General features: G+C 36.0%; 1 protein-coding gene across 10 annotated transcripts in view; it reads left to right on the top strand.

Annotated features, from left to right (window-relative positions):
• Window positions 1–13,720, top strand: part of TASP1 (taspase 1) — a 403,549-nt gene that overhangs the window by 168,553 nt on the left and 221,276 nt on the right. For 8 of the 10 annotated variants that reach the window (XR_007717088.1, XM_050745318.1, XM_050745319.1 and 5 more), the window contains one exon: window positions 4,131–4,241. Coding sequence is in view for 9 of the 10 variants with exons in the window: in XM_050745318.1 (XP_050601275.1) it covers window positions 4,131–4,241 (111 nt within the window). In the remaining variant the exon portion in view is untranslated. Of the gene's footprint in view, window positions 1–4,130; window positions 4,242–8,439; window positions 12,885–13,720 lie in introns of those variants that run through there. The other 2 variants (XM_050745320.1, XM_050745321.1) reach the window with 1 other exon arrangement.

Raw genomic sequence — 13,720 nt, 5'->3', positions numbered from 1 at the left:
ATAGTTTTTTTGGGCAGTGGGCAAGACTACATAGGTATGATTTTGTCAAGAGATACATAGTGTCTGGTATCTTTCTGTGGTATTAGCAGCCACTGATGATTGCCTCTATCACTTATTACATTATGGGTTACAAATGGTTATATTCTAATTCTATTAATTTCTTTTTCGTTTATTATCTGGGATACTTCTTTTTTTTTTTTTTTTTTGAGACGGAGTCTCGCTCTGTCGCCCAGGCTGGAGTGCAGTGGCCGGATCTCAGCTCACTGCAAGCTCCGCCTCCCGGGTTCACGCCATTCTCCGGCCTCAGCCTCCCGAGTAGCTGGGACTACAGGCGCCCGCCACCTCGCCCGGCTAGTTTTTTTTTTGTATTTCTTAATAGAGACGGGGTTTCACCGTGTTAGCCAGGATGGTTTCGATCTCCTGACCTCGTGATCCGCCCGTCTCGGCCTCCCAAAGTGCTGGGATTACAGGCTTGAGCCACCGCGCCCGGCCTTTTTTTTTTTTTTTTTTGAGACGGAGTCTCGCTCTGTCGCCCAGGCTGGAGTGCAGTGGCCTGATCTCAGCTCACTGCAAGCTCCGCCTCCCGGGTTCACGCCATTCTCCTGCCTCAGCCTCCCGAGTAGCTGGGACCACAGGCGCCCGCCAGCTCGCCCGGCTAGTTTTTTGTATTTTTTTTTAGTAGAGACGGGGTTTCACTGTGTTAGCCAGGATGGTCTCGATCTCCTGACCTTGTGATCCACCCGTCTCGGCCTCCCAAAGTGCTGGGATTACAGGCTTGAGCCACCGCGCCCGGCCTGGGGTACTTCTACAGAGAAAATATTCCTTCATAAATTGTTTGGTTACTCTGGCATATAGTTCCTATTGGAAGGACAGAAACATGCTTGCTTGTTTTCTTGTTACCAGTTTTCAGAATAGTGAGTTGGTTTCATAGCATCCTCCAAAGGTGATCAGTGCTTTTAAAAACATAAGTTATGAATTTATTATGTGTTTTAATCTATTCATTTGTCATACTTATTGATGCTAAAATTTTTCTTTTTTAAGAACTCGGTATGTTTTACTTCTAGGCGTCTTGCCAGGTCTTTTACAATCCATGTTTTCTGCTAAGATGTAAGAACATACACATACTCTTACTTGGAAAAGTAAGGACAAAAAGAGGATATAATGAAAGGCTTATTTCTAATATTGGTGAATAAAGACTGGAACTGTTTGCCGTTGAATCACACTTCAGCTGTATGGCAGCATATTCTAAGAAACCTTGGAATTTTGTAGGTAAAACCACAGAAGTCAAACTTTCTTTGATTGGAACCTACAGGAGAATAAACTTGGGTTTCGTGGCTCTTTGTTAAAGATGATCAATGTCAGATAATATAAGTCATAATTTTTAAAGTTTCTTGGTAAAAAGATCAATCATTAGAAAGCCCTATATGTATATTCCTGTATAACAACAGAGCAAGGTCTTTCTGACATACATTATGTATTTTTGATGTAATGTTAACTTCATGTGGTTTAGCTTTTTGACTTCAGGCATGTGTATATAACCTTCTGAACATTCATTTAGTTTATAAAATGCCAATTTCCTAGCAGTTATTATTGTCCTAAAGTGTAACATTTCACTGCCCAATGTCAAGTATGTGCACAAAGGGAATTAAACTTTACGGCGTTTTATGAGCTAAGCACGATGTTTGTGCATAGTAAGTGTCCAGCATGGTTTCTGTTAGCTTTATTGTCATCTTTTTCCCAATTATAAAAACAATATTGCAAAAATTTACTGAATAGGGAATGCCACAAAGTTATACACTGGATTGTGAATGTAGATCTTCCTCGAAGTGTAGATATTCATTCACAAAGAGATTTAGATCCTGAAGGATGTTTGCATTTACACTTTACCAAAAATACAGGGAAGCCATTTCTGGCAAATATCTGACAATTTCTAAAAAAAAAAAAATCATACTTTTTTTTTCTCTTTTAGAAGGCCTTTATTTATTCTTTTTACTGAATAGGTGAACAACTACTTCAGAATTCCCATTCTTCTATTGATTCTTTTTCTTTCCTCTCACTTTCCAGTCTTGCTGAATAATTTTCTTAAAACATCCACTTCCAACACTGGAGAGGAATGTAATCTTATTTCTAATTGACTGTTTATAATATGACATATTTCTAATCTACTATGACTGATGTAATAGTCAAAGGCAGTGTTTTACCTGTTCAGCACATTTGTTTCTGGTTGAAGATGGCATTTTTTTCCTTGAAGGTCCTAGTGGCTCCTGTTCTTTTTTATTTTATTATTTTTTTATTATACTTTAAGTTTTGGGGTATATGTGCAGAACGTGCAGTTTTGTTACATAGGTATGCACGTGCCATGGTCGTTTGCTCCACCCATCAACCCGTCACCTACATTAGGTATTTCTCCTAACTCTACCCTCCCCTAGCCCCCCACCTCTTGACAGGCCCTGGTGTGTGATTGTCCCCTCCCTGTGTCCATGTGTTCTCATTGTTCATCTCCCATTTATGAGTGAGAACATGCAGTGCTTGGTTTTCTGTTCCTGTGTTAGTTTGCTGAGAATGATGGTTTCCAGCTTTATCCATATCCCTGCATAGGACATGAACTCATCTTTTTTATGGCTACATAGTATTCCATGGTGTATATATGCCACATTTTCTTTCTTTCTTTCTTTCTTTCTTTCTTTCTTTCTTTCTTTCTTTCTTTCTTTCTTTCTTTCTTTCTTTCTTTTTTCTGAGAAGTCTCATTCTTGTCCCTCAGGCTTGAGTACAATGGCTTGATCTCGGCTCACTGCAAATTCTGCCTCCCGGGTTCAAATGATTCTCCTGCCTCTCCCTCCCAAGTAACTGGGATTAAGGCACCTGCCACCACGCCCAGCTCATTTTTGTATTTTTTAGTAGAGATGGGGTTTCACCGTGTTGGCCAGGCTGGTCTCGAACTCTTGACCTCAGGTGATCCACCCACCTTGGCCTCCCAAAGTCTGAGATGACAGGCATGAGCCACTGCACCTGGCCAATGTGCCACATTTTCTTTATCCAGTCTGTCATTGATGGACATTTGGGTTGGTTCCAAGTCTTTGCTGTTGTGAAGAGTGCTGCAGTAAACACACATGTTCATGTGTCTTTATAGTAGAATGATTTATAATCCTTGGAATATATACCCAGTAATGGGATTGCTGGGTCAAATGGTATTTTCAGTTCTAGATCCTTGAGGAATCGCCACACTGTCTTCCATAATGGCTGAACTAGTTTACAGTCCCACCAACAGTGTACAGGTGTTCCTATTTCTCCACATCCTCTCTAGCATCTGTTGTTTCCTGACCATTTAATGATCGCATTTCTAACCGGTGTGAGATGGTATCTCATTGTGGTTTTGATTTGAATTTCTCTGACGACCAGTGATGATGAGCATTTTTTCATGTTTGTTGGCTGCATAAATGTCTTCTTTTGAGAAGTGTCTGTTCATATCCTTTGTCCACTTTTTGGTGGGGTTTTTTTTTTTTTCTTGTAAATTTGTTTAAGTTCTTTGCAGATTCTGCATATTAGCCCTTTGTCAGATGGATAGATTGCAAACATTTTCTCCCATTCTGTAGGTTGCCTGTTCAGTCTGACGGTAGTTTCTTTTGCTGTGCAGAAGCTCTTTAGTTTAATTAGATCCCATATGTCAATTTTGGCTTTTGTTGCCATTGCTTTTGGTGTTTTAGACATGAAGTCTTTGTCCATGCCTGTGTCCTGAAAAATTCACACTTTTATGAACTGATGGTATTTGTGGCAATGAATATATGTCGAAAAGTACCAATGTGGTTTAACAATTACACATAATATTTTTTAGGGGGATTTTTTTTTTTAGTGCCTAACACCAGTCATAATACATATTAGTTAAACAGAGAACTATGTATCATATTAATTTGTGTTGGTTTGTTTTTGATTGATAACTTTGTGTTTAGTTTCTGCTGAATCTCTTTACTAAAATTACCAGATTGCTCATGGAAGTCATTTCATCCCTCACTGAATTATTTTCCCAGCTAACTACTCTCTTAAATGATGCATAAGGATGTTCTAATGCTATTGAAATAAGCAGGGTGTTCGGTGCTGCTTTTCCTCAACTGTTGGTTTCTTTGGATTTCTAGGATGTGGAGAGCATCTTGTGCGCACCATACTGGCTAGAGAATGTTCACATGCTTTACAAGCTGAAGATGCTCACCAAGCCCTGTTGGAGACTATGCAAAACAAGTTTATCAGTAAGTATAATGTTAAGAAGATTACATTCTTCCAAATATAGATTATTTCACTGCTATAAGCACTATGAGTTAGGTACTCCATTTGTATTTCTAGACCTACCTCTAGAACCTAGCAAAGAGAAAGACCCACAGTTAATACTGATTGTGAAAAGAAATTCCACAACAATAATACAGCATGAAATCTTTCCTATAACTAAGCTAATCCCCAAGTTGTAAGACACTGACAAGGCTCATGGTGATATATAGTAAAATAAATACATAACCATATGTTAATATGTTAACAAGAATTGCCCAGTGGCAAAATATGAGCTGAGAAATGAGTCATGAATAGGCATTTAAGGTCTATCTCTAGTGATTTTTCAGAAAAAGGTTGATTATATTTGTGTACTGTCTCCTCAAATATATTAGAATCAGACTTAGGTTTTATTGTTATTTTGTTTTAACAATTACTGTTGTTGAATGCTGTTTTAAAAGAAAACCAAATTCTTCGGCTTAATAGCATATGCAATTGACATAATTGTTATGAGTTAGTAGATGCATTCTCAGAATGTTAATGAGAAGGAATAGTAAGAGTAGAAAACTAGATGCTCATCAGAAGTTCACTACCTAGAAAGATCTCTGTAACTAAAACTATAAAACACTGATGAAACGAAATTGAAGAGGACACCAAAAAATGGAAAAATACTTCATGTTTATGGATTGGAAGAATCAATATTGTTAAAATGTCCATACTACCAAAAGCAATCTAAAGATTCAGGGCAATCCCTATCAAAATACAAATGACGTTCTTCTGAAATAGAAAAAACAACCCTAAAATGTATGTGGACTCGGGCAAAAGACCCAGAATAGCCAAAGCTATCCTAAGCAAAAAGAACAAAATGGGAGGAATCACATTATATAACTTCAGATTATATTATAGTAACCAAAATGGCATGGGACTGGCATAAAAACACACATAGACCAATAGAACAGAGTATAGAACCCAGAAACAAATCCACACACCTGCCGTGAACTCATGTTCCACAAAGGTGTCAAGAACATACACTCTGGAAAACTCTCTTCAACAAATGGCGCTGGGAAAACTGGATATCCATATGCAGAAGAATGAAACTAGACTCCTGTCTCTCACCATATACAAAAATCAAATCAAAACGGTCTAAAGACTTAAATCTAAGACCCCAAACTATGAATCTGCTACAAGAAAACATTGGGGAAAATCTCTAGGACATTGGTCTTGGCAAAATTTCTTGACTAATACCCTACAAGCGCAGGCAACCAAAGCAAAAATGGACAGAAGAGATTATATCAAGTTAAAAAGCTTCTCCATAGCAAAGGAAACATCAACAAAGTGAAGCAACAACCCACAGAATGGGAGAAGATATTTGCAAACTATCCACCTGACAAGGGATTAATAACCAGAATATATGAGGAGCTCAAACAACCCTATAGGAAAACATCTAATAATCTGATCAATAAATGGGCAAAAGATTTGAATAGACATTTCTCAAATGAAGACATAAAAATTGCAAACAGGCATATGAAAAAGCGTTCAACATTATTGCTCATCAGAGAAATGCAAATCAAAACTAAATGAGATGTTAATTACAAACAGGCATATGAAAATGCTCAAATTATTGCTCATCAGAGAAATGCAAATCACAAGTACAATGAGATGTTATCTCACCCCAGTTAAAATGGCTTATATCCAAAAGGCAGGCAATAATAAACTCTGGTGAAGATGCAGAGAAAAGAGAACCCTGGTACACTGTTGGTGGGAGTGTAAATTAGTACAACCACTATGGAGAACAGTTTGGAGGTTCCTCAAAAAACTGAAAATAGAGCTACCATGTGATCCAGCAATCCCACTGCTATGTACATCCCCAGAAGAAGGGAAGCAGTATATTGAAGAGATATTTGCCCTCCCATGTTTGTTGCAACAGTGTTCACAATAGCCAAAATTTGGAAGCAACCTAAGTGTCCAGCAGATGAATGAATAAAGAAAATGTGGAAAATATACACAATGGAGTACTACGCAGCCATAAAAAAGAATGAGATCTTGTCATTTGCAACAACATGGATGGAACTGGGGGAGATCATTATGTTAAGTGAAATAATCCAGGCACAGAAGGACAAACATCACATGTTCTCACTTATTTGTAGGATCTAAAAATCAAAACAATTGAACTCATGGACATAGAAAGTAGAAAGATGGTTACTAGAGGCTGGGGAAGGTAGTGGAGAACTTGGTGGGAGGTGAGGATACTTAACAGGTAAAAAAAATAAAAAGAAAGAATGAAAAAGGAAAGAAAGAATGAATAAGACCTACTATTTGATAGCACAGCAGGGTGACTATAGCCAATAATAACTTAATTATACATTTAAAAATAACTAAAAGAGTGTAATTGGATCATCTGAAACACAAAGAACAAATGCTTGAGGGGGTGGATACCCTGTAGTCAATGGTGTGATTATTTCACATTGCATTCCTGTATCAAAACATCTCATGTACCTCATAAATATATATACCTACTATGTACCCACAAATATTAAAAATTAAAAAATAAAAACATTCAGTTCCTAGAAACCCTGTGATGGATGTATAATTATGGCACATGGTAACTTTATGGTTGTTGAGAATGATCCCAAGTACTTTACTGAGTCTAAAACTACAGATTAGCTAGTTCTACTTCTCCAAGTTTGGGTTTATGCTAAGGAGTTCCTGAACTCTGCTCTTTTCTGTTGCTTTGTATAACTCCATAAAACCGTTCATGGAGTTGACCTGCAGTATTTCATCTTGCCACTGGGATCCATTACCTAATACATATTGAGCCATATCTTAGAAATTCCAGACTCATGGAAAGGAGCAAGAAATGTCAGAGCTTACCTAATTGACCCTGTTCCTTTAATAGCTGAAACTTAGTTTGCAAGAGTTCAGTGACTTCCCAAAGTCATCTTGTTAGCCAGTGGGTGTTTGTTGTGCAAGAACACACTGCCTTTTATTTAAAAAATAAAACATGTAAAATGGTATGAAATACAGAAGAACAGTGTTCTGGGAGTCAAGACATTTGTTTCCACTCTCAACTTTGTGTCTGTCTCATTGGTTAAACAAGTTGCTTCAGCAGTTTTATTAAGAATAAAAGCAAAAATGTTAGATAAGAGGCAGTTTCTAAATGCTTTTGCCATGCTAAGCTCTATGTTGTCTCTTCTGGATTCAGCACATAAATGTGAAATTCTTTTCAGGCAGATAATTTGGAAATGAGATTGAAAAACGAAAATTTTCAGGAACTATTTAGGAAGCACAGATGATATTTACAAGGTGAATGGAAGGAAATAAATTGAATTTACCAGAGGACTAGACTAGAAGCAAGGAGGTTGAGTTTTGTTCTCTTTTTAACACACTGATGGTGTAATTAGTTGTCTGTTTTAGGACAAATCTCTTTTTTCTTAATTTCCTCGTATGTAAAGGGAGGGGGCAGATACAGATGGTTCCTAAAATTCCTTCCAGCTCCCAAATTGTATTTGATCCTTGGTTTAGTTCACAAGCCAAACTAAACTACTTGTATGAAGAATAGTTGTAGGCTGGGTGCCATGGCCTGTAATCCTAGCACTTTGGGAGACTGAGAGAGGCAGGTGGATCACATAAGGTCAAGGAGTTTGAGACCAGCCTGGCCAACATGGTGAAACGTTGTCTTTACTAAAAATACAAATATTAGCCAGGTGTGGTGGCCAGCACCTGTAATCCCAGCTACTTGGGAGGCTGAGGCAGGAGAATCTCTTGAACCTGGGAGGCGGAGATTGCAGTGAGCCAAGATCGTGCCACTGCACTTCAGGCTGGGCAACAGAGCAAAAACTATGTCTCAAAAAAAAAAAAAAAAAAGAATAGTTGTAAATCAAATTAGCCATTAAATGAAGTTGTAAATTAAAACTATTAATGATGGATCTCAAGTTTTTATTTGAAATGATTTGGTTGAAATCCTTTCAGCCAATGATGGAGGTAAGCTAGCAACCACTTTGTTAGTTTTGTGGAAACCATAATATTCTTCCCTTTTGCTTCCTTTGCTTTTTCTTTTTAAAAAAAGATTTGTATAAATAATATATCTAGGGATTCTCATTACAATGCATATGTAGAAAAATTGTATATGATAATTAAGTTCAATAACCCCTTTTCATTCATTCTGAGTCTCATTTCTCCTGCCAGAAAGAACCACTGCTAACAGATTGGTATGTATATTTATGGCTTTCCCTCACTCCTTTACTGCCATCCTCCCTTTTCTTTTTGTCTTCCATCGTTTTAAACAATTATATAGAAGAGATTTTTAATGTATTGTTTTGCAGTATGCTTTCCACTTAACATAGCTTAATGCTCTTAATATATAAGTATATATAGCTTCATAGTCAAATATTTCATGGTTCTGTAATTTATTCGTTCCTCTACTGAAAGAGATTTGTCTGTAATTTTTGTCTATATCATTTTACTGCATATGAATGCTTACTTCTCTATATTTTAACTAAATTTTTTATATGATTTCATTTTCTCTCTCTTTTTTAGCATATCAGTTACATATTTTTAGTGGTTGCTCTAGAGTTTGGAATATATATTTACAATTAACCTAAGTTCACTTTTTTTTGGTAAACATTTAAGGGGTACAAGTGCAGTTTCGCTACATGAGTGTATTGTGTAGTGGTGAAGTCTTGGCTTTCAGTGTAACCGTCACCTGAATAATGTACATTGTACCCATTACATAATTTTTCATCCCTCATTGCTCCCCAACTCTCCCACCCTTTTGAGTCTCCAGTGTCTACTATTCCACACTCTATGTCCATGTGTACACATTATTTAGCTCCCACTTATAAGTGAGAACATTATTTGACTTCCTGTTTGTGAGTTATTTCAGTTAAGATAATGGCCTCTAGCTCCATCCATGTTGCTTCAGAAGACATGATTTCATTCTTTTTTGTGGCTCAATAGTATTCCTGTGTGTGTATATGTGTGTGTGTGTGTGTGTGTGTGTGTGTCTGTGTGTGTGTGTATGTATGTATATCATATTTTCTTTAGTCTTCTGTTGATGGACACTTCAGTTGATTCCATATCTTTGCTATTGTAAATAGTGCTGTGGTAAACATGCGAGTGCAGTTTTTTGTATAATGATTTTCCTTGAGTGGACACCTATTAGGTTGGTGCAAAAATAATTGCAGTTCCAGACTGAATTTTAAATCATTGTAACTAGGCCCAACCATTATTACTTGTGGGTCTAATAATTTGTCTTTATGTATTTTTCCTAAAGTAGCAGTAACTTACTAAAATAAAGATTTTTTTCTCTTATTGCAATTTGAAACAAACTCTGCAACCATCTTAAATGTAGGGTTTGTTCAAATCTATTTTTGATAAACAAGACTTTAATGTCATAGACTGAATGGAGGAAAATTGAAAGGCATTTCAGAGACTGAAATGTTTTTGTTTCCACTTGCATTACCTTATGCCAAGATCAGCGCTTTGGTTTGACTTAATATTGGAAGCATAAAAGAGAATAACCAATCTGTACATTTCTTTAAAAACCACTCTTCATGTAACATACAAAACTCATAAAAATGGGTACTGTAAAAATAGTGCCTTAATAATACTTCATGCTAACCAGCTGATTATAGACGGAATGCTTAGTTAAGTGGGGGAAGAAATAAGTAGTTTCCTTTTTCGTTGTTCTTTTTAAAAGATTACACATATATACACATATAAAACCTCTTTCAATGATTCAGATGTGACTTTTCCTCTTCATGGTTATTTTTAAACCAACTTGGTTTTGTGAATTATTCTTTTTGATGCAAACCTTGGCTGCACGTATGGTATGTGAACTGTGGGGCAGCATTATAGATTCCTGCTCACTACTTAACGACTAATATCACAGTACGTTTTTTTTTTAGTTGGCTTCTGTTTATTACTAAATATAATGATTGATAAAATGTTATCTGTGAAAATGACTTCTTTTTTTTTCTTTGAATTTCTGAACTAAGTTACTAGTCTTATAAACCTACAATCTTTGTGACTATTTTGGAAAATTCCATGCGGAGTATAGTATTAAGATTTTAAAAAGTGATTTTTGCTCTATATTTTACTTCATTCTTTTGGGGAGATGTTCTTATACTGTCATTGACATCAGAGGTTCACTGTCAGTTGTAGAGTGCTGTTGAAAGTTGAGATGGAGTCTCCTTTTATGCTTTTCTGCCAAATAGAGAAGTTATATTCAATTCATGTTTTCTTTTATGCGAACATTAGCTCTCATAGGAAGAACAAAAGTACATTGTCATTACGCATTTAGCCTCTGAGATCATCATTTCATAAATTTCTTAGTAATTTAGAATATTTAAAAAATATAATGTTCTCTTTTCCAGGGCATTTTGTTTTATAAGACTTTGCCTTGTATTTGATATGCATATTTCTTTTTTTCAAACACTAAAATCTTTTTTCTTTGTAGCTATCTGGGGCTTGAGGGACTCCTAAGAAAATTTATTCTTTTTTGTCTATTAGAAAAATCAAAGGTGTTTCTCCTTCACTGTTACAAATGCTGTGATATTTAGCTGGTTATACTCACATGTCCAAACTGCAAAATAAGGAAAATATGAATTAAGCATCCCTCTTTGGGCATTATTTGCCACTAATTCTTGGGCCCTAGGCTTTATATTTTCAGAATTTTATTTGTCTTTTTATTTAACAATTATTCATTGACAGCTATGCATGTATAAGATACTTTGCTGGTTACTATGAGAGATTCACAGATACATGAAACAGCCTTGCTGTCAAAAAAAACTTGCATTCTAGGGGAAGAGAAAAAAACAAATGCACGTAAATAAAATATAAGGTGAATAAGCACTGTACTATTTTATTTAAGCATGTACTATTTATGTTTCTATTTAACCCCTCTTGATTTATTCTATATTTACTTATTGTTGTCTGTCTCCCTTAAGCAGGGCATAAACGCTAGGAGAGCAGAGATATTGACTATTATTTTTAACCCATTGCTAGGAAAAGAGTATCCTTTGAAGGGGATAGAAAAGAGAGGAAGAATGAGGGAAGAGAAAGGGACACTTGTGGTTTGGAAGCCAGAGATAGAAGGAATTTTTTTTTTCCATAACTGAAAGGATGCCAATATATTTAGAGATGTAAATAAATATGCAGAAAAAACTTTTGGGGTTAGGCATTAAGAGGGTGCAAGTCAACTCTGAAGTTTGTGTAGTGGCAGGGTAAGAAAAGAACTCTACTGAGCAGCTGGGAAAGAGAGAGGATCAGAAATGATGAAGAAGGGGACAAGTTAGATGGTTTAGACTCCAAATCATCTTGTCAACAGGTGACCGACATCCACCAACTTTGCTTCTAAAATGTGTACAAGTTAGTACACAGATGTATACCTTGCATTTTATCTTATTTTTTGTTTAACTAGAATACAGATTACAGAGGGTCACAAAGTTGCAAAATAAATCATTTTTCTTTCCTTGTGATATAAGATGCATATGTATAACTCCAGAACGTTTTTAAGTGTATAGAAGTTTTATGAAATGTATAGAATGCATTAAGTGAGTAGGTGGATTGGGAATAAAAGGACAAAGAAAAGATGGGAAATGTCTATAAGGATATCAGTCACTTAGAAAATGAATGTGGCTTTGTAAAAGCCTTCAAGAATATTTATTAGGAAGCTCTTGGTAGAACTGAATGCCTTTTGCTTGCCCCTTTCTAGGGTGTTGTTATGGTAAGCTCTGAAATACCTCTCAGAGTGTCCCCCCTACCCCCTTTTAAATTGAGGCATAAGAAATAATTCATTTAAAGGAAGATGCAGAAAGCTTGTGTAGGAATGTCAGGAGGTTGAAGAATAGGAAGAGTGATTAGAGAGATAATACTCAGTGGAATTATTGAAGGTAATAGATATTTGAGACGTTTTTCATTTGGATAGAATGAATGATTAAAAATCTCATTTAGAAACCAAGGCAGGCAGATCATTTGAGATCAGGAGTTCAAGACCAGCCTGGCCAACATGGCAAAACCCTGTCTCTACTAAAACCACAAAAAAATTAGCCAGGCATGGTGTCAGGTGCCTGTAGTCCCAGCTACTTGGGAGGCTGAGGCAGGAGAACGGCTTGAACCTAGGAAGCAGAGGTTGCAGTGAGCCAAGATCATGCCGCTACATTCTAGCCTTGGCAACAGAGCAAGACACCGTCTCAAAAAAAATAAAAATAAATAAATAAATAAATAAAAATAATAAAAAGAGACATTTATTGACCTAGACAACTGTCATTTGAAAATAAATAGTTCATCTGCATGTTATATTGAGTTAACACCTAAATTTGATTTTTTCAGTACATGTTGATTCTGAGAAACAACCATCACAATTTCCAAAGAACCCAGAAATTACCTTCTTTGACATGGTGGATGCGTTTTTATCTTGGGATGATACTGAGTCGGTGTGTGTGGGAAGTTCAATTATTTTTCTCTTCTTCCTTTCTTCTTACAAATATGAAAAAGAAAAAAAAATTACTGCATTAAATTACTAACAGTATTGATCAGCAGCAGAGTAATAAGATGGACTTATTGGAATCAGTGGAAGTGGGTAGCTGGCAGTAAGAGAATAACTTCTTTAATTTTGGGCTTTCAAAATGCAAGTTTTCAAAATGCAAGTTTAATTATGGGCTTTCAAAATCTCCCTGTGGCTGAGATTTCCTGTTTGCAAGAAAGCTTTCTAGAGCCTGAAGTTTTGTACATTTTGTATATTTGGAGCTTTTTAAGTAGCAGAGATGATTGTATCAACCACAGATGTGTTTTTCACCCAGGCCTTTGGGGAACCAAACCAAAAAGCCATTTAAAATAGCTACTAAATTTTGATAACTGCAAATAATTTGGTAACATTATTTGGTTGGAAAACAAATAATAAGCATAGTACTAACAAGGGCAAAACAAAAAACCAAACTTCCAAACTCTGTAAACAATCTCATGTTACGTTAAAAAGGACTATTGTTTTATTACTGGTTTATTTGATTTTAAAAGTGGCCAGTTTGGGGGACCAAGGACGTGATTATAAAGGTTGGTGCCATCCCACCATTGGGAGCTGCTGAACTATTCACAATTGGTACTTTATTGAGTTTTATGTTAAAAGATGTTTATGAAGTATTAGGATGTAATTAAAACCATACAAGGAATTTGTTTCATCTCATGCAAACAAACAAACAAACAGAAAAAACCACCACACACACAAAAAAAAAAAAAAACAAAAATTCTTGTTTCCATATTAGCAAATTTTTTTTCTCCTAAGGGTACTTATTAGGTGATCAAAAAGCTTTTTGTCTGTTCCTTTAGTCTGTGAGCTTGTGGGGAAAACCACTAATATTAGTTACAGTAAACTCAAAGCACATAATTACAATGTTGCAAGAAGCAAAGGGAAATTAAATCATATGATGCTGAAGGTTGAGTTGCACAGTCTATTGACTAATTAGTCTGA

Source organism: Macaca thibetana, chromosome 10 (assembly GCF_024542745.1).
Source record: "Macaca thibetana thibetana isolate TM-01 chromosome 10, ASM2454274v1, whole genome shotgun sequence".
Lineage (NCBI taxonomy): Eukaryota > Metazoa > Chordata > Mammalia > Primates > Cercopithecidae > Macaca > Macaca thibetana.
This window is presented reverse-complemented; position numbering and strand designations above follow the sequence as displayed.